Here is a 22,609-nt window from a genome sequence, read left to right as displayed (position 1 = left end):
TCTTTGTCTGTTTTGGAGGTCAGCAGAAGGGAGGGCTGTCTCCAAACGGAGGCTGGCGCACTGGATCGTGGATGCTGTCATTATGGCATACCGATCTCAAAATCGCCCCTGCCCGTTGGGAGTGAGGCACACGCCGCATGGGCACTGGCTCAGGGCGCCTCTCTGGCAGACATCTGCAGAGCTGCGGGTTGGGCTATGCCCAACAACTCCACGAGGTTTTAATACCTACGCGCGGAACCGGTGTCAGCCCGCGTCCTGCAGGGCAACGTGTAGGACCGGCAGCCGGTAGGGTGTACGCCTGCGAAAGCCCTTCCCCCTTCCTCTAGGGGGATCAGCAGCTATTACGCCTCCCTTCTTTCCCCACTGGGTAAAGAACAGGCATTCCATCCATCACTAAGCACCTTCCTCGGGGCAGGCTGGACAGAGCAGCCCTGCCCCTTAGGCCGGGGAACAGTTGAGTTATCTGCCACATAGCTCTAACCGGACCTAGTGCTCCAGACGTGGTAACCCCCCCTCTGTGGGCTGTTCCGTCTGATGTATCCTCATGAATGGTTCCCACCTCTGCAACCCATGACCTCCCTAGGTGGACTCCCACCTTGCGGTTAACTCCTTAGTACGCACATTTTCCATGAGTTCTCCCCTGTTGGCGAGACCATGTGGTGTCTCCACTACTCCTTAGGTAGTGGTCTCTGCAGCGTTTTTCCCCCAGGGGGGAATAATGCTTACCCAGTGGCCCTTACGGTGCCGGGCGGCTTCTCGCTGTTAGAGAATCAAGGCCTCCGCCCGTGACGGCCTGTGGCAGGGGCTTCCCACCTTTTTCCAAAAAGCTCTGGGACCCCCTACCTCTCCACTGGACGGTTACAATTTTGCGCGAGCGCTCACATCTGACTCGCCCAGGCCAGTCAGCGGCGCTCCGCTACAGATTGTGACGCGGCACAGCGATGTGGCATTTTCCATAGGAACCCCATCTGTCGGCTAGACACAACGTCGAGAGACCGACAGAAAGGGAACGTCTTGGTTACGGATGTAACCTCAGTTCCCTGATGGAGGGAACGAGACGTTGTGTCCTTCTTTCCACAACGCTAGCTGCCCGCCGCAGCGGTCGAGGGATGCTCAGGCTCCTCAGACCAAAAGGTGAATGAATGCAGCACGCCGTCTCCCTTTTATACCCGGATATCCGGGGGCGGAGTCCAGCATGCAAATTTCATTCACCATTTTCATTGGCCTTTTCTAAACTAGTCAGAAGTTGATAGGTTCTCAAGAACGAACCCCATCTGTCGGCTCGACACAACGTCGAGAGACCGACAGAAAGGGAACTGAGGTTACATCCGTAACCAAGACGTTTCACTTTTCTATTTTTGATTTAATGTTGTACCGGAGAGCTTCCTACTGGAGTAACGTTACTTTTGACTAAATTATTTGCTCGTTATATTCCCTTTTGTACACATTTCTTACACTTTATAAAGCATTGTGTTCAAAATCAGAGCAGTCATGTTGCCAGTATCACATATTAATATTTTTAAAATAAGAACCACATGAAGCACTGTTGTGTTTTGTCATATTATTTCATTTTACTTTGTTTAAACCTAAAGCTAAATTAAAATAAATAGGCTATTAAGTGAAATAGGATTGCATGTATTTGACTGAGTGACTTGAGACTTGACTTGACGCATCAAGTACTCTGCTGTTCCATTTCTAATACAAACGGTCTGCGTCCTCCCGTCCTCACGAGTTCAAACTCCCAAGTCTGAACTTGTCACGTCTGATCTAGTAAGGACACAAGTCCGTTCTTTGCATTCTTGGAATTGAGAAACAGCCAATGTGTGCTCGGCAAGACCGTTTTGTCCTTGAGCGCCACCAAGTTGTGAACAAAAGCGGCAATCCTATTGGTTGACCAGTTTTTAACGCGGCGCGTCAAACCAAAAAAACGAGCCTGAAGCCTTGTTCAGACAGCCAGAAACTTTGTCGCTATGTGTCGCTTGTCTCTTGCTATGTCCTAGTAACAGTTTGAACAAACCTGCCAGTAACTGATAAGAGACGGATGACGTGAGCTCCACTGCTTTGGTAGTCACTCACTCATTTGCATAAAGTTGAACAATTTTCAACTTTTGTCGCTTGACTCCCGTCGCTGGATACGCCCATTTCCTGTCGGTCACTGTCGCTCATGTCACCGAAAGTCACCAGCTCTATTGAAATTAATGAGATTGCGTCGCTCTACCGCTGCTAGTTTCTGGCGGTCTGAAAGGGGCGTGAGGCGTTTTTTTTTATTATGCTTTTACACCGGACGTTTTTGCGCATCGGTGAGCACACTAACATTGGCGCCCTTTGTTTAGTCATGAGGAAATATACAGATAAGAGCTCTAAAAGCAATGATAAGCGCTCTCTAATTGAGAGAAATGATGTCATATTGATCTGCACCGCCTCTGTGGTTCCAGCTTGTTGGTCTGAAAACAGAGATCTGATGGCATACCGCCCTTTCTCACAGCATTTCATGAGTTACTGCTATGATCTTTAGATTAAAAATGACATCATCATGTTCTTCCGACTAAAAACGTTTTGCACACTTTTACCTCATCCATTCCTCATTCACTTTTACTCCGTTCAGATAGCAAAAAACACCATGAACATAAAAACTCTGGTAACATACAAATACACAACTGATTAATCTAGTGAGAAGATCAATCTAAAACACACAATCACATCTCACATCAACAAACGATAAATACATTTCAGACAGGGGCAGCGTGCTTACCTAACTGCATCTCCAGAACATTCATTTGACTTTCAGGAGGCTCCAGGATCTTGGGCGGCCTGTCAGTCAACGGCGCTGCACAGAAAATAAACAATAAACAATAAGCAAACAATTAAGAGCAGAAACACAGACTTATACCACTAAACATTTCAAATATATTCATTAAGAGACATGTGAGATAGAGATAAAGCCATGAATATTTCACAAACTTTTTCACAAGCGCTAGTGTCGGAAAGATGAGAATACGGAATAAAAGGAAATAATAGCAGAGTGCTAACATGACCTTTTACAGTATTTGATAAGGATTTATACAGCATATACATGCTACTAGCAGAATACAGATTCTTTCATATTGACAATGAGTCCAAACGTTGACCGGTATCTGTAGTGATATTTTAGAAGATGTTCACTGGACAAACTTTAGATGGTAAGATGGTAGAGCACCGCTGAATCCATAAAGTTATTAAGCACAACAAGCCCCAGCTCATTTTACATTCTGGACCCGATTCCCACACAAACGCCTGAAGGACGGCAGCGGTTCAACACAACTCAAACAATGTCATTCAACTCACAAATACACTTACACATCGTCTCATCTGATTTACACTTAGCAAATGCCAGATGTGCTCTTTATGTGTAAATACACATTTCAAACAGCAACATAAAAGTTTTATAAGTAATATAACAACAGTAAACAGTTCAATTCTAGTTTTTTTTGTTAGCGTTACAAACCCAAGATTCTGTGAATTGAGTAATATTTGGAATAGCCATGCATTTATATTGAGAAATTATAGCACATATGGCAGCACACACTCACATAAAAAAACTATTGTATCATAAAAACGCTTTGACAAAGTGTGTGATGAAGAGGAATCGGAACCAAATATTTTTTTAATTTATTTTTTCTTCAAACTAGTTTTCCCCATACAAATATAATGGACGTGCGCTAGATCTTCATTTCACAGTGATTTCCCAAAAAAGGCATATAAATGTTATAGTGAAATAAGGTTTTAATTCATCCAACATCTGTGGGTTGGCTTTTTATGAAAGCCAATGACTATGGGGTAGACTGAGACTCGATCATGTGCTTTTTGTCTTCGTTGTCAATGTAATTGTTGACTGATTTTCACTGTCTCTTCATGAGCTCTTTTAGCATCTTTCATTAATGCTTGGGTGCTCAATCCTGGATATGATGACACACGATGATCGGTCAAACACATCTTTAGTGATCACTTCTTCAGTTAACTGTACACTAAAGCCTGTTCTCTTCTCAAGGTTAATGTGGGTAAAATCAGCTGTTTCATTCGCTGTGTGTTTAAAAAAATAAGAAAGTTTAGCTTTCCTCCTGTTCAGCGTTCAGTACGTGAAAGCATCGGCGCACATTTAATAAATGTCAGGACAAAGATGAGATGGCAAGGAAATTGCTCTCTGCAGAGTTGTAGTTGAGACCAGCTCATTTAAAAAGCCTAAGCAAATAATACACTGCATGTACTGTTTGAACTTGGTGCTAGTGTTATTTTATGTTGTCTTTTTATTATGTGGACTGGGACTGAAATTGGACTGGAATGAGCTGGTCTTGACTATATGACACTGGCCCTTTGTATGGCTGGTGATCAAATGATAAAACAGAATGATTGTGTGAGTTGAGCCTTGGGTGTTTCATTGCATTTATTCCAGAGCACACTGGTAGCTACCCTAACAAATAACCGGACACCATCTGATCAGAATATTCCAGCTCACCTTAGAAGTAATGAATTCATGCTATTTTTCACAGAGAAAATTTAAAACATTAGAAAAAAAAAAACTAATGCTAAACCTTTAAGTCTGTCATATGAACCAACATCAGCTATCCCCCCTCTAGAACAGCTGTCATGTTTCTCACCCATAGGCCAAGAAGAGTTAAACAACTTATCACAGCATCTACATCGACAACATGTTTATCAGACCCCATACCCATTAAACTATTTAAAGAATTATTACCGGTTGCAGTCGAGCCCATTCTTAATATTATTAACTCCTCTCTCACTCAAGGTCATGTTCCAAAACCCTTTAAGCTAGCCATATTAAGCCTCTTATGAAGAAAACCGCACTTTGACCCAAATGAACTAGGAAACTATAGACCGATATCAAATCTTAGATATGTGTCTAAAATAATGGAAAAAGTAGTATCTGCGCAATTGTGCTCTTTCCTACAAAAAACGACCTACACGAAAAATTTCAATCGGGCTTTAGGCCACATCATAGCATGGAAACCGCACTTGTTAAAATTACAAATGACCTACTCCTAGCATCAGACCAAGGCTGTTTTTCACTACTAGTTTTACTTGACCGCTTTCGAAACCATAGATCATGCCATACTGCTAGATCCCTTACAGAATTATATTGGTATTCAGGGACAAGCCTTACAATGGTTCAGATCATATTTATCCGACCAATATCAGTTTGTTCATTTAAATGGGGAATCATCAGTTCAAATGCCAGTATACTATGGATTACCTCATGGATCTGTTTTAGGACCCTCGCTATTCTCTATATACATGTTGCCCCTAGGTAAAAAACATGGAATTCGTTTTCATAGCTATGCAGATCATATTCAGTTATACATATCATCTAGACTGGACAAAACCTCAAAATTAACAAAACTGGAAGAGTGCGTTCAGGACATAAATATGAGGCGCCGTATAGGGTTTAAATCAAACTGCGCTTATGAATACATATATAAAAGCGTGCTTACATACATATACATTGCTCACATATACAGTACATGTATACAATTGGATGTTCAAGCAAACACATATGAAAAACATGTGCGCACTAATGTGAAATCTATACCAATACATATTATGCTAGTAATGCATCCATGTACACTTTTTCGCGCATACATATAAACTCGATGCATGCAAACACACCTATACAATACTCGCACATACATACAAACTCTGCGTACATACACATCTATGAAACACTCTTCAAGTTAGGGTTAGGGTTAGGTTAGGGTTAGGTTAGGTTAACCACTCCAAGATGTGTATGTACGCAGAGTTTGTATGTATGCGCGAGTGTTTCATAGATGTGTATGTACGCAGAGTTTGTATGTATGTGCGAGTGTTTCATACATCTCAACTCTCAACTCAACTTTATTTATATAGCGCTTTTACAATTTTCATTGTTACAAAGCAGCTGCACATGAGACACATTGACTACAAGCAAAACAATCAAAGTTGTACCTGCAAAAACAAGAAAAGGTTGAAACACAGAAGACAGACACACCCACACACAAAACACTCCACACACACAACACGCACCAACACACACAGACACAGAGACACACACACACACGGATGCGCACGCACACACACACACACACACACACACACACGTACGTACACAGACAAGTACGCACACACACACACGCTCAGTGAGAGCACACATTTAGGATAAAGGAGAGAGAAGCACAGGTCAAATATAACAGATAATAAATTCCTATATGCAATATTAATTAAGTAAAACTTTAAAATTCTAAAGCAGCCCCCCCGGTCAGGCAGATAGTGCAAAAACAGTATGCAAACGGTGGCGAGGAACCCAAAACTCTAATCGAGAAAAAAAACCTCAGGAGAACCCAGGCCCAACCAGGGGATTCCAGTTCCCCTCTGGCAAAAGCTGCTGCCTCTGCACAAGCTCCAGAGAACTTGCACAACAAGGCTAAATAAAATAAATAAACTTAATAATAAAATAAATTATAGTTTAAGATTATCATTAATAATCTAAAGCATTTGAAATTTTGTGGTGAAGACATGTCAAGAGACCGCGTCCTTCTTTATCCAGCTCTATCATCTCAGCTCTTGTCAGGTCCCCACTTCCCATTCTCCGCTCTACCATCAGGTCAGGCCATGAACTGCATCCTGCTCGCTGTGGTAACCTTGGAACAATGAGACAAGACTGGCTGAGAGTAGAGTACTGTTCTGTACTCTTTGATGCAACAAGTACATCAGTTGTGTTTTTGGTTCCGGTTGATCTAACTAATGCAGCCTAAACCCTCTGAAGATTTATATTATGGAAGAGTAGTGTATGCAAGATTAAAAAGATGCGTCTTTAGTCTAGATTTAAACTGACAGAGTGTGTCTGCCTCCCGGACAGTGCAGGGAAGACTATTCCAAAGTTTAGGCGCTAGATAGGAAAAGGATCTACCACCTGCACTTGATTTTGAAATTCTAGGTATTACCAACTGACAGGACGCCTGAGAGCGTAATGCACGTGAAGGACTGTAATACAAAAGGAGTTCATTCAAGTACTGAGGAGCTAAACCATGTAAGGCTTTATAGGTAATAAGCAAGATTTTAAAGTTAACGCGATGCTTTATAGGTAACCAGTGCAAGGTTGACAGAACCGGGCTAATATGTTCATACTTTTTTGTACGTGTAAGAACTCGAGCTGCCGCGTTTTGGACCAATTGGAGTTTTTGTAATAAGCCTGCAGGGCAACCACCTAACAGTGCATTACAGTAATCTAGTCTTGATGTCATGAATGCATGAATTAACTTCTCTGCATCTGAGATTGACAGCATATGACGTAGTTTAGATATATTCTTAAAATGGAAAAACGCAATTTTACAGGTGTTGGCGACGTGTGTATGTACGCAGAGTTTGTATGTATGTGAGAGTGTTTCATACATGTGTATGTACGCAGAGTTTGTATGTATGTGAGAGTGTTTCATAGATGTGTATGTACGCAGAGTTTGTATGTATGTGCGAGTGTTTCATAGATGTGTATGTACGCAGAGTTTCTATGTATTTGCGAGTGTTACATAGATGTGTATGTACGCAGAGTTTGTATGTATGCGAGAGTGTTTCATAGATGTGTATGTACGCAGATGTTATGTATGTGCGAGTGTTACATAGATGTGTATGTACGCAGAGTTTGTATGTATGTGAGAGTGTTTCATAGATGTGTATGTACGCAGAGTTTGTATGTATGTGCGAGTGTTTTATAGATGTTATGTCGCAGAGTTTGTATGTATGTGCGAGTGTTTTATAGATGTGTATGTACGCAGAGTTTGTATGTTTGTGCGAGTGTTTTATAGATGTGTATGTACGCAGAGTTTGTATGTTTGTGCCGGTGTTTTATGTGTGTGTACGCAGAGTTTGTATGTATGTGCGAGTGTTTTATAGATGTGTATGTACGCAGAGTTTGTATGTATGTGAGAGTGTTTCATACATGTGTATGTACGCAGAGTTTGTATGTATGTGAGAGTGTTTCATAGATGTGTATGTACGCAGAGTTTGTATGTATGTGCGAGTGTTTCATACATGTGTATGTACGCAGAGTTTCTATGTATGTGCGAGTGTTACATAGATGTGTATGTACGCAGAGTTTGTATGTATGTGAGAGTGTTTCATAGATGTGTATGTACGCAGAGTTTGTATGTATGTGAGAGCAAACTGAGGAATATTCTGTGTATTTCTGATGCACAAAAACTAGTTCATGCATTTATGACTTCAAGACTTGATTATTGTAATGCACTACTCAGTCGTTGTCCTGCATCAGCATTAAACAAACTACAGTTAGTTCAAAATGCAGCTGCTAGAGTTCTTACAAGGTCTAGAAAATTTGACCACATAACACCAATTTTATCATCCCTACACTGGCTACCCATTCAGTATCGTATAGGTATACTTCTAATCACTTATAAAGCATTAAACGGTTTGGCTCCCGCTTATCTAACAGAGCTTCTATCCAAACCATCACACTCTCTATGATAGAGCCTTCCTGATACTATTGGAGGGTCAGACATACTCTCACAATTTAAATCTAGATTAAAAACACATATTTTCAGCAAAGCATTCTACACATTACACCAGCACCAGCTGATCGTCACGTGCCATCCTCCTGCGAGATCCTGTGAACTAAGCTGATCATCCCATTTCTAGCCCAGGCAATCTCCATCAACCATCAAGAGCAAAGATGGACCCTTGTTATTTTAATACTAATACTAACTTTTGTTTATTTTTGTCTTTCTTCCTGTAAAGATGCTTTGCAACCATGAACCATTGTGAAAATCGCTATGTAAATAAAACTTAATTGAATTGAAATAAATGCTGTATTTGTGCTCACGCAGAACTGCCGAAGGTCTTTGTAAAGGTCTGACATACTTCTGATGAGATGACAGATGATGCTGGGCTGATCTTCTGCTCTGTTTGTTTGTAAAATACACGTTTCATAAACGCGTCTGTCAAATGCGTAAATGTAAATCATCGAGCTGTATTGTGTGTCTCATGTGTGCCTCACACAGAGCTCCGGTTAATCTCTTTGGAGAAAATGGCAGATATTGAATGTGTGTCTCTTTAATTAAAGAGCTCGGTCATTCCCGCTCATGCGTGATTACGCCGGTATGCTTAAAGTACAGAAGACACAGGTGACGTCTGTCTGACATTTCTATATTACTCTCCCTGCATTACAACAAAGAACAGTACCTGAACGCATCCTGATATGTCATCCCTCTCTGCGGAGAAAGTTCTTTCTGCTCTATAACTGTACCGGCAGAATAATCTTGTGTTACAACATGAGCACAGCCACCACTAAACTCAACCTGAACAAACTCACAGCTGTGTAATACATCAACTTAGGCTTCTCCTAAAACAAAATGACACTAATGAGGATCACATTCTTTAACAAGACGTCAGTGTCTGGTGTTCTGCATTAAAGAGACTAGCGCTTTTTCTCCTCCTTTTTTTAAAGTAAATCCATGGCTTCCCTTGCGTTGTTACTTGCTGTGTAACGTGAGGCAACTCCATTAACTTACAGCCATGATTGTGCTCTTTTAAATGAGTTTCTTCATTATTCCACCTGCTCTGAAACTGTGGTTAGGGCTGTAGTCTCAGCCCTCAGGGGACGTCACGTCCGTCCATCTGTCTGTCTGTCTGTCATTGTCACAATGAAGACATTCATTTAGCAGTGCAGTCCTGCCTCTCCATTACTATAATACTGCTGGAAGCTTTATTTCTTCTCTCTCACACACACACAGAATATGCTCAATCGATTTCTGCATGATATCATATACGTACTGCCGTCTCACCCACGATCATGAAAAATGTAGACATTGTGTCTCAATTACTTCCTATAATATTGAATATTATCTCCTAACATCATTAGTCTTTAATTCCTTAATAATGCCCCCGAATCATCATTGAAGATGAACCTCAAGCCACTTTCAAATATCTGATTAATATTTACGGAACTTCTATATACGTGTGTCGAAACCTTTAAGTAACGCTGAGGATCTTGCTGAAGCTGGAAAATCTGCAGACAGCTGCAGCTGAAGGAAAGACAGCAGAAAAAACAATCAGACTGGATTCAGATGTGACGTATAATTAAACTGCAGATGTGTGAATGATCATTAATCCTGATGACTTTAATTACACAGTTTTCCCAATAATGAGTGTGATGCTGAAACACACACACAATCTAACAGCCTGCTGTAAGATATATTACAAATGTCAATCTTACCCGTGCTAACAATCTTCCATCATTAACCGTTAGTGAACTTCTTAAATTATTTTTCTAACTTGTTTTGATGGGGATGCAGTAAACATGTCTGATTACTGACATGTACTGTACCAGACAGAAACACAGGTCAGTAGATGCTAGTGAAGCTCTCGATCAGTGAGAGAGAGAGAGAGAGAGAGAGAGAGAGAGAGAGAGAGAGAGCAGGGCAAACACCACCACCCACTGCCTCCCCAACTACAACTACAGAGAAATGATTCTACCATCACAAAAGCTCAACACAGTCCCACAGGGCAGAGACTCAGGAGGACAAATCATCTGGTACAATTCTAAATTCCACAACCACATCAACACGGTGAAACATGGAAAATACCACACCTGGCTCAAAATCCACAAGGACCTACTTCCATCCCAAAAAGATATATTCCTGTGTGCCATATACATCCCACCATCAGAGTCTCCGAACTACAGCAAAGACACGTTCCCAACATTAGAGAAGGAGACGAGTCACTTCCAGGCCCAGGGAAATGTGCTCATCTGTGGAGACCTGAACGCCAGAACAGGACTACAGCCGGACTTCACCGACACTAACACATTCTCACATATCCACAGAAATAATCCTGAGCGTATTGTGAAGAAGAATGGGAAAGATCTCCTGCAGCTCAGTGGAAGTCTGGGTCTGTACATGGTCACCGGTAGGTTACGTGGAGACACTTTAGGGAGATTCTTGGGAACAGTAAAGTTGATGACATCATAACAGACATAGATCCTTCATCTCTCAGATCATTCACTGTTAGAGAACGAACCCCACTATCTGATCACAGTCAAATGACTCTACATCTCAAAAAGACAGAAAATAACATTAACACAGAGCCCAGTGAGCTGAACAATATCAGAAAACCATACAGATGGGCTGAAGACAGCGCAGAAGAATATCAGAAAGCACTTAGCAGTCAAAAAATACAAACGCTGTTAGATAACTTTCTAAATAACACCTATGATCACACAAAAAGGTGTCAATCTTCCGTAAAAGATATAAATTTCATATTTGAAAAATCAGCAAAACAATCAAAATTAAAAACAAAAATGCGAAAAAATCAGATATCCAAAAATGACAAAAACTGGTTCGATCATGACTGTCAAACCTTTCGCAAAAGACTGAGAACACTGTCAAACCAGAAACACAGAGATCCAAATAATGCAGAGATTTCACTTCTTTACTGTGAAACATGAAAACAATACAAACATACACGCAGAACCAAAAAAGCCCTTTATACCCAAAAACAGCTGACAATAATCCAGAAGTCCGTCAATACAAATCAATTCTGGGATAATTGGAACAATCTGAAAAAAACTGATCACGAAGAATTGGCAATTCAAAATGGAGAAATATGGGAAAGTCATTTCCAAACATTGTTTAGTAAAGTACAGACAGACACAAAACGTGAGCAAAATCAAACAATTAGAACAACTAGAATTAGCAATCAAAGATAATCAAAACCCATTAGACTTCCCAATAACTGAAAAAGAACTTGAAGGCAAAATCAAAAACCTTAAAGCAAAAAGAGCATCTGGACCTGATGGGATTTGAAATGAAATGATAAAACATACAAACAGTCAATTCCAACGCACCATTTTAAAACGATTTAATGTGATTATGAGTGTAGGTCACTTCCCTGACATCTGGAATCAAGGCTTGATAACACCAATCTTTACAAACGGAGATCAATTTGAGCCGAACAACTATAGAGCCATCTGTGTGACCTGGAAAAACTATTCTGTAGTTTAATAACCGCTTGACTCTTAGACTTCATCACCACACACGATGTCCTGAGCAGAAGTCAGAGAGGATTTTTACCAAACTACCGCACGACAGACCATATCTACATGCTTCATACTCTAATCGAAGAACTCTAATCTAATTTGGCACCAAGGACCGTTTTACAAACTTATTGAAAGTGGCACAGGTGGTAAAACCTGTAACCTTATTAAATCAATGTAAGCCGAGAGTAAATGCGGCATAAAGCGTTCTAGATATCTTTCTCAGGAGCGTGGAGTGAGATAGGGATGCGGTTTAAGCCCAACATTGTTTCATATTTACATCAATGACCTGGCAACCATCCTAGAGCGATCTGAAGCCCCGGCCTCACTCTACAACACTCACAAATCAAATGTCTTCTGTGTGCAGATGATCTGCTTCTGTTGATGGCTTACGACACAACCTGGACCTGCTAGAACAATACTGTCAGACCTGGGCCCTGCACTGCAAAAAAAGACTTTCTTACTTAGTATTTTTGTCTTGTTTTCCAGTACAAATGTCTAAAAATTCTTGAATCAAGATGCATTTTCTTACATTTACATTTACATTTATTCATTACATTACATTTATTCATTTGGCAGACAGTTTTATCCAAAGCGACTTACAAGTAGGAGAGCATATCAACATTTTGTCAGCACGCTAAACAGTAGCGTTAGTTCTCAAGGCCATGCTACTAGAGGATTAAAGCTGCAGTAAGCAAAGGAGAGAATGAACAAATATATATATATATATATATATATATAAAAGACACAGACAGTTAGTCAAATAAATGCGGAACAGGTGTGTTTTGAGCTGTTTTTTGAAACTTGTGAAGGATGCTGCAGTTCGTGTGGAGGCTGGCAATTCATTCCACCACAGGGGAACCCAATGAGTAAAGGTTTTTGCAAGCGATTTGGTGCCTCGCTGTGATGGAACAACCAGGCGTCGCTCATTTTCAGACCGAATATGACAGGAGGGGATGTAGACCTGGAGCAGTGAGTTAAGGTAAAGGGGCAAATTTGCCATTATCGTTCTGAAGGCCAGTGTCAGAGATTTAAACTTGATGTGGGCGGCAAGTGGCAGCCAGTGAAGTGAAATCAGGAGGGGTGTTACATGGGTTCTTTTAGGCTGATTGAAAACTAGACGTGCAGCTGCATTCTGGATCATTTGCAAGGGCTTGACTGCATTGGTTGGAGGACCGGCCAGTAGAGAATTGCAGTAGTCCAGTCTTGATATGACCAGAGCTTGGACTAGCAGCTGAAAGGCATGCTCAGACAGGAACGGCCTGATTTTCCTGATGTTGTAGAGCACATACCTGCAAGTTCGAGTTGTTGTTGCGATGTGGGAGGTCAATTTCAGCTGGTCGTCGAGCATCATCGCCACGTTCCTCGCAGACTTGGTGGGTGTTATAGTTGAGGATCCGAGCTGTATGGTAAGGTGGTGTTCAATTGATGGGTGGGCCGGTATAACCAGGGGTTCTGTCTTGGAGAGGTTCTTCATGAGTATAATGACCTGTCTTGTTTTTAGACAAAAAAAATGAAATTTCAGTGAATTTATGCTTAAAACAAGCAAAGACAATCTGCCAATGGGGTAAGAAAAATAATCTTGAATAAAGGTCAAGATTATTTTCCTTACCCCATTTGCTGATTTGTTTTGCTTGTTTTAAACACAAATTCACTGAAATATCATATTTTTTGTCTAAAACCAAGGCTTATTTTCTTAGGTTATTTTGCTCATCAAGAAAATGCATCTTGATTCAAGAATTTTTAGACATTTGTACTGGAAATCAAGACAAAAATACTAAGTAAGGAAGTATTTTTTTGCAGTGTGACAGTTAACCTCAGTAAAACGTCTCGGTTACGTTTGTAACCTCGGTTCCCTGATGGAGGGAACGAGACGTTGTGTCGAACCGACAGATGGGGTTCGTCCTTGAGAACCAATCACTTCCGACTTCTTAGAAAAGGCCAATGAAAATTGGCGAATGAAATTTGCATGCCGGACTCCGCCCCCGGATATCCAGGTATAAAAGGGAGACGGCATGCCTCATTCCTTCACCTTAGTTCTGAGGAGCCTGAGACCTCTCACGACTGCTGCAGTGGACAGCACGTGTTGTGGCAAGAGGACACAACGTCTCGTTCCCTCCATCAGGGAACCGAGGTTACAAACGTAACCGAGACGTTCCCTTTCTGTCGGTCTCTCGACGTTGTGTCGAACCGACAGATGGGGTTCCAATGGAAAACGCCATAACACTGTGCCCTGTCACAATCTCAACGAAGCGACGGTGACTGGCCTGGGCGTGTCAGCCGTGAACGCTACCGCGAAATTGTAACCTACCAGTGGGTAGGTAGGGGGTCCCAGAGCTTTCTTGAAAGGTGGGAAGGCCCCTACCTTCGGCCTCACAGGCGGCGGCCTTGTTTCTCTAACAGCGAGAAGCCGCCCGGAACCGTAAGGCCACTGGGTAAGCGCTACTTCCTCAAGCGGGGGATGCGCTACAGAGACCACTTCCTACCACAGGGAGGAGACTAGTGGAGATACCAACATGGTCTCACCGATGGGGGAGAACTCATGGGAAGAAAGTGCGGACTGAAGGAGTTAACCGCGAGGTGGAGGTCCACCTAAGGAGGTCATGGGTTACCAAGGTGGGAACCAGCATGAGGATACATCAGACGGAACCGCCCTGCTGGGGGGTTGCAACGTCTGGTAGCACTAGGTCCGGTTAGAGCTATGTTGCGAATAACTCCGGAGATACCCGGCCTAAGGGGCAGGGCTGCTCTGCCCAGCCCGCCCGCAGGAGGTGCTTGCTAGTGATGGATGGAGTGCCTGTTCTTCACCCAGTGGGGGAAGAAGGGAGGCTAGTAGTACGCTGACCCCCTTAGGAGAAAGGGGGGGTACTGTCATAGGCGTACACCCTACCGGCCGCCGGTCTTGCCTGATGCCTGCAAGACTCGAGCCGATACCGGTTTTACGCGGAGGCTGTAGGACCTCGCGAAGGTGATGGGTGTAGCCCAACCCGCAGCTCTGCAGATGTCTGCCAGAGAGGCGCCTCGAGCCAGTGCCCACGAGGAGGCTGTACTCCGTGTGGAGAGAGCTCTCACCCAGTGGGCGTGGGCGATCTTAGGACAGGTACGCCATAGTGACGGCGTCCATGATCCAGTGCGCCAATCTCTGTTTGAGACAGCCCTCCCTGCTGATCTCCAAAACAGACAAAGAGCTGCTCAGAGCTACTGTGGCTCTGCGTGCGGTCCAAGCAGAGGCGCAATGCGCGTACTGGACACAACACGGATGGGGTTGGGTCTTCCTCCCCGGTGGGGAGCGCCTGTAAGTTCACCACCTGGTGTCTCGGGGGAGTGGTGGGAACTTTGGGCACGTAGCCGGGCCGGGGTCTCAGGATAGCGTGAGAATAACCGGGCCCGAGTTCTAGGCAATCTGTGGACACGGAGAATGCTTGTAGGTCCGCTACCCTCTTGAGCGTCCTCCCGAGAGCCGTCTTCATCGTGAAGTGAGAAAGAGCGGCATCTCCGAGGGGCTCCAGGACCGCATCAAGGTCGTAAGAGGGTACGGAGCGTGGGTGAGGTGGTAGCCTTCCCGCGCCCCTTAGGAACCAAATGATCAGGTTGTGCTGTCCTAGAGACTACCAGCAACTGGGTCGTGATGAGCGGCAACAGCGGCTACATACACGTTCAGTGTGGAAGGGGAGAGATTATTCTCGAGTCTCTGGAAGGACCGCACCCACTTGATCAAGCAACTCCGCGGGTCTTCTCTTCGAGAAGAGCACCAGGATGAGAAGAGGCACCACTAGGCGTATCGTCACCTAGTGGCCAGGGCCCTAGCCTGAGTAGTGGTCTTAACCGCCGCAGGGGCTAGGCCACTCAGGATCTCCTCGTTCCGTCCAGGGGCCAGACATGGAGGTTCCAGAGGTCTAGCCCGTGATGCCATAACGTGCCCTTCCCCTGGGAAAGCAGGTCCTTCGTCAGGGGAATCGGCCAGGGGGGAGCTGTCGTCAAGAGCATTAGCTCCGAGAACCAAGTCCGGTTGGGCCAGTATGGCGCAACTAGTACACTTGATGCTCCTCTTCCCTGACCTTGCACAGGGTCTGTGCAGTGAGGCTCACTGGGGGAAGACGTACTTCCGCTTGTCCCACGGCCAGCTGTGCGCTAGAGCCTCCGTGCCGAGGCAGGGAGTACCTTAGCGGCAATGGGTGGTGTCCAGGGAGGCGAAGGGGTCTACCTGAGCCCGCCCTGACTGTCCCCAATGAGCTGGCTACGCGGGGGTGGAGTCGCCACTCTCCGCGAGGCATCAACTGACGAGAGAGCACATCGGCTGTCTGGTTCAGGTCACCTGGGATATGTGTGGCCCTGCGGACTCCACAGGAGGAGGTGTCGGGCGAGTCGTGTTAGCTGCCATAAGCGAACGCCACCCTGGCTGTTAAAAACGCTACGGCAGTTGTGCAATCCGACCGGACCAGCACATGCTTGTTCTGCACGAGAGGTTGTAACCCGTTCAGTGCGGGTAGCACATCCAACAACTCTAGGCAATTGATATGCCTGTGCAGGCGGGGGCCCGTCCATCGCCCTGACACTGCGTGCCCGTTGCACACGGCACCCCAACCCTGCAGGGAGGCGTCTGTCGACCCTGACGTATCTCGCCTGCCCGAGAGGGACCCCCATCCGTAGAAAAGGTCATTGAAGAACAAGGGGTTAGGGTGCGTCGGCAGAAAAGCGTAATCACCATCCGCCTGCTGCCGGTGTGCCACGCTCTCCAGGGAACTCGACTCTGTAGCCAGTGTTGGAGCGGTCTCATGTGCATCAACCTGAGGGGTATCACCACCGTCGAGGATGCCATGTACCCAGGAGCCTCCTCCCGCTGAATGCTTGAAATATTCCAGGCAGTTCAACACTGACTGAGCGCAGTCGCACTGTAATGGAGACAGAGTTGAGTTCCATACCAAAAAAGAGTATGCTCTGCACAGAGGAGAGCTTGCTCCTTTTCGGTTGACCTGTGGTCCCAATCGATCTAGGTGCCGAAGCACTAGGTCCCTGTGTGTACATAACAGATCTCACGAGTGTGTCAAATGAGCCAGTCGTTGAGATAGTTTAGTACCCTCACACCTCTCTCCCTGAGGGGACAGGGACAGACCGAAGGGGAGGACTCTGTACTAATATGCCTGACCCTCGAAAGCGAACCGTAGGAACGGGCGATGACGAGGGAGAAAGAGACATGAGCGTAAGCGTCCTTCAGGTCGATTGCCATGAATCCATCTTGACATCTGACAGATGCCAGGATGCGCTTCTGCATTAGCATCCTGAACGGCAGCTTGAGTAGGTGCCTGTTCAGGGTACGCAGATCTAGCGACCCCCGCTCTTTTGGGAACGATGAAGTACGGGCTGTAACCCGTTGATCATCTCGGCTAGAGGGACGAGCACGATCGCTTCCTCACCAGAGGGGTGGCGACCTCGGCCCGAAGAACGGGGCATCCTTGCCTCTGCTGAGGTTAAGAGGATGCCCCGAAACTTGGGCGGGCGTCCGTGGAGTTGGATCGCGTAGCCGAGACGGACCGTATCCCGTAGTCACCATGACGGTTTGGGAAGCTCTTGTCAGGCTCCCAGGGACCGACAGGGAGGCTAGGGGTACGTTCTGCTTCATCGACCTCCCGGGGGTGGTTCGATGGCTGGCAGTACGGATCCCTCGCCGTGGGGGGGACCCCCGGGGAGGAGATCGGCTCTGCAGTTTTACCTGTCTGGCGAAGATGTAGCACAACGCACCATCGAATGAGAATGCTTAGGCTGCTGATTATCCTCGACATTGGGTCTCGCCATAACGCAACGTCGAGTTGCCGAACACCGTCGTGTAGAGGGTGAGAGCGGCTGTGATAATACCCAGACGATGATGTGGCACAAAGCACCGTCGATTGAGAGTGCTTAGGCTGCTGATTATCCTCGACATTGGGTCTCGCCGTGACGCAACGTCGAGTTGCCGAACACCGTCGTGTAGAGGGTGAGAGCGGCTGTATAAACGCCCAGAGAGGGAGAAAACTTTTAGAAAGTATTCTCAACTCCCTGGGGTCTTCCCATGAGGGCCGCATGGCTTTCGCCGCGGCTGCTGATGGGGTGGTGGTCTCCTCTTCGATGTCTCGAAGAGGACCAGGGCTGCTGGGAAGCAGACGGTGCACGGGATCTCGGCGGCCAGAGGGCGGTCGAGTCGCGGCTGGGGAGGACATACCTGATATCCTCTTCTGCTCCCTAACTGTCGAACCTCGACAGTATCACCAAACAGCCCCCCCTTCGAGATGGGTGCATCGAGAAAGCGGACTTTCTCAGAGTTACTCACCTGTGCAAGGTTCAGCCAGAGGTGTCTCTCCTGGACCATAAGTGTGGACATCGCCCGACCCAGGGCCCGCGCGATCACCTTGTTCGCCCGAGAGACGAGGTCGGTGAAGCCGCGGAGTTCCTGCATAAGCGCTGGGTCGGTCTTACCCTCGTGGAGCTCTCTCCGCGCATTGGCCTGCAGGAAGGCCATAGATGGAGAGAGGGGACAGCTTGGCCCGCAGCAGAGTAAGCTCTCGAAACCTCAGATGCCGAAAAGCCTACGTGCTTTGGACGGGAGTGTAGGTCGAGCCCCTGGGGGGACATCGACGTATCCTCTAGCTGCCCCACCATCGAGGGAAGAAAGGGTGATGGAACTAGTTGACTGTATCGGCCGGAAGGGGGCGTTCCAGGTCGTACTAGGTTCCTCATGCACTTCCGGGGAACGGACTGACGAGGCTGCGCTCAAGCCGAGCCGTGTATCCAGCCGCGAGCGTTGGAGAGGCAGTGCGGTGCACCGCAACCCAATGCCGGCGGCCCGGGAAAGCATGGCTGACATTTCGACATCCGCTTCTTCCTGATCTCGACCCCCCGAGGGAGGGAGCTTCAAGGAATCATCGGAGTCTGATGCCAGTAAGTCACCCTCCGATGCTGCAACAGACACTCATCATCACGTACCGTGTCCGATACGTGATTGAGGAATAAGACGGCGGACCGTCTTATGGGGAACGGTCAGACGAGCAAAGCGAGGTGCGAACGGTCCGCGAGCCAGTGGCTGACGGATTAGCGCTCACAGTAATCCTCATATCACCCTCGCTGCTCGCCGTAGCGGGGGCAGGGCCGTAGTCCTGCCTCACGGAACGGGAAGCAGACAAGGTGGTGGCTGAGTCCCGTGGGAACACAGCCACCCGTGACGCAACGTCTGAATCGTCACCGCCCGCAGCGCGGGCAGGACGTATCCACAACATCTGCCCCAGCGTACTGGAAGCAGACATCGTGTCTGTCCCCCTCCTCGATGAGTGTGTTGCACCCAAGAGAACAGCGGGACATGCCACGCTGGAGAAATTTGCTCTTTTAGAGAAAAAAACTCGAACACTTCTGGAACCGCCGAGACGCCCAGGGGAAGTCGCTGCAGGAAGGGACAGTCCGCTGCACCACGTCGTAGAGCCGGCAGTCTTCGTAGCGAAGTCTGTTGTCATGAGCGAAGGCTCCGAAGAACAAAAGGTGAATGAATGAAGACTATGACTACAATTTTTAAACTACAGATTGTAAATTTATTTTATTTAGCCTTGTTGTGCAAGTTCTCTGGAGCTTGTGCAGAGGCAGCAGCTTTTGCCAGAGGGGAACTGGAATCCCCTGGTTGGGCCTGGGTTCTCCTGAGGTTTTTTTTCTCGATTAGAGTTTTGGGTTCCTCGCCACCGTTTGCATACTGTTTTTGCACTATCTGCCTGACCGGGGGGGCTGCTTTAGAATCTTAAAGTTTTACTTAATTAATATTGCATATAGGAATTTATTATCTGTCTATATTTGACCTGTGCTTCTCTCTCCTTTATCCTAAATGTGTGCTCTCACTGAGCGTGTGTGTGTGTGCGTACTTGTCTTGTGTACGTACGTTTGTGTGTTGTGGTGTTGTGCGTGCGATCGTGTGTGTGTGTGTGTGTGTGTCTGTGTCTGTGTTGGTGCGTGTTGTTGTGTGAGGTGGTGTGGTGTGTTGTGCGTGTTGTGTGTGTGGAGTGTTTTGTGTGTGGGTGTGTCTGTCTTCTGTGTTTTCAACCTTTTCTTGTTTTTGCAGGTACAACTTTGATTGTTTTGCTTGTAGTCAATGTGTCTCATGTACAGCTGCTTTGTAACAATGAAAATTGTAAAAGCGCTATATAAATAAAGTTGAGTTGAGTTGAGTTGAGTTGAGTTCCCATGAGGGCCGCTTCGGCTTCTGCTGCGGCTGCTGACCTGATATCCGGGGGCGGAGTCCGGCATGCAAATTTCATTCGCCAATTTCATTCGCCTTTTCTAAGAAGTCGGAAGCGATTGGTTCTCAGGGATGAACCCCATCTGTCGGCTCGACACAACGTCGAGAGACCGACAGAAAGGGAACTCAATGTATACCTTTCAAAAAAGATCAGACCCACTATCACAACACACATTTACATTAGGCACAAACCCTAACACACACACACACTACAATGACCTGGGTTTAAAAATCACATCCACAGGAAACTTTAATCCGCAGTGAATAACTGAGAGATAAAGCACAGGGCCTTTTATGCATCAAACGTCAATGTCCTATAGAAATCCCAATTAGAATTGGCTGAAAATATTAGAATCAGTAATTGAAGCGATTGCTCTCTATGGCAGTGATGTAAGTGTGGGTCTCATGCTGACAAATCCAAATCAAGATTTTACTAAATGGAAAAAAACAAATTGAGAGCCGATACAGAACTCTGAAAATATTACAAGATGCACCCACAAAAACAGCCTTCTTCCACCTTAGAATGTTTGACCAAAATTAGGAATTTTATTCTATTTTCCTATACAATATATCAGGCATTCACTTCCTGTTTGCTGAGAGCGCGTGGTTTGAGCCGGAGCTCTTTCAAACTTATTCAATACATCGTTTATTCTTGTTATATCTTAAGACTTGTGTTTTAAATTGTTAATCATCCGAGGGTAAAACTTATCCTTAAGTATATCCCATACCAAAATTGTCCTTAAACACTGATAAATTATTTTTATCGGATCACTCGCTATTAGCCCTCAGGCTGTTAGCATTACCAGCCTGCTTACTGCTAACACACTGTTCTCATTATTACATCACTAATGGCTAATGTTTCAGACGTGTTTGTACCTCTGAGTGCAGATGAGGAAACGTTCGCACTTCAGTCGGAACTGGAGGCTGTTGAGAAGCAGATCCAGGATTTACTTGAGAAGCAGACACGGCTGCGAGAACGTAAAACGGCGCTGGAAACATCCCGAGCTGACGCTCGCAAATCCGGGTAAGTTTTCATCGCGATTGTAATACTCCTACCACTTCTACTCCGCGTGTTTCTCTGCACAGAGCCCAGGCTTCGAGAACACGATCAGCCCAAATGAACTTCACTCCTGCACCGGCACACACTCAACTCAACTCAACTTTATTTATATAGCGCTTTTACAATTTTCATTGTTACAAAGCAGCTGTACATGAGACATATTGACTATAAGCAAAATAATTAAAGTTGTACCTGCAGAAACAAGAAAAGGTTGAAAACACAGAAGACAGACATACCCACATACAAAACACTCCACACACACAATATGCACACGTACTAACACACATAGACATAGAGACACACACACACACACACACACACACGGATGCGCACGCACCACACACAACACACACACACGTACGTACACAGACAAGTACGCACACACACACACACACACACACACACGCTCAGTGAGAGCACCATTTAGGATAAAGGAGAGAGAAGCACAGGTTAAATATAACAGACTATAAATTCCTATAATATTAATTAAGTAATTATTAATGCAAACGGTGGCGAGGAACCCAAAACTCTAATCGAGAAAAAAAACCTCAGGAGAACCCAGGCCCAACCAGGGGATTCCAGTTCCCCTCTGGCAAAAGCTGCTGCCTCTGCACAAGCTCCAGAGAACTTGCACAACAAGGCTAAATAAAATAAATAAACTTAATAATAAAATAAATTATAGTTTAAGATTATCATTAATAATCTAATAGCATTTGAAATTTTGTGGTGAAGACATGTCAAGAGACCGCGTCCTTCTTTATCCAGCTCTATCATCTCAGCTCTTGTCAGGTCCCCACTTCCCATTCTCCCTCTACCATCAGGTCAGGCCATGAACTGCATCCTGCTCGCTGTGGTAACCTTGGAACAATGAGACAAGACTGGCTGAGAGTAGAGTACTGTTCTGTACTCTTTGATGCAACAAGTACATCAGTTGTGTTTTTGGTTCCGGTTGATCTAACTAATGCAGCCTAAACCCTCGAAGATTTATATTATGGAAGAGTAGTGTATGCAAGATTAAAAAGATGCGTCTTTAGTCTAGATTTAAACTGACAGAGTGTGTCTGCCTCCCGGACAGTGCAGGGAAGACTATTCCAAAGTTTAGGCGCTAGATAGGAAAAGGATCTACCACCTGCACTTGATTTTGAAATTCTAGGTATTACCAACTGACAGGACGCCTGAGAGCGTAATGCACGTGAAGGACTGTAATACAAAAGGAGTTCATTCAAGTACT

General features: G+C 45.4%; 1 protein-coding gene across 5 annotated transcripts in view; it reads right to left on the bottom strand.

Annotated features, from left to right (window-relative positions):
• il1rapl1b (interleukin 1 receptor accessory protein-like 1b) overlaps positions 1-22,609 on the bottom strand; it is a 164,022-nt gene that overhangs the window by 45,324 nt on the left and 96,089 nt on the right. For all 5 annotated transcript variants that reach the window (XM_057361319.1, XM_057361321.1, XM_057361323.1 and 2 more), the window contains exon 6: positions 2,753-2,827. In XM_057361319.1, coding sequence (XP_057217302.1) covers positions 2,753-2,827 — 75 coding nt within the window. The remainder of the gene's footprint in view (positions 1-2,752; positions 2,828-22,609) is intronic.

Source organism: Triplophysa rosa, linkage group LG20, assembly GCF_024868665.1.
Source record: "Triplophysa rosa linkage group LG20, Trosa_1v2, whole genome shotgun sequence".
NCBI classification, from domain to species: domain Eukaryota; kingdom Metazoa; phylum Chordata; class Actinopteri; order Cypriniformes; family Nemacheilidae; genus Triplophysa; species Triplophysa rosa.
This window is presented reverse-complemented; position numbering and strand designations above follow the sequence as displayed.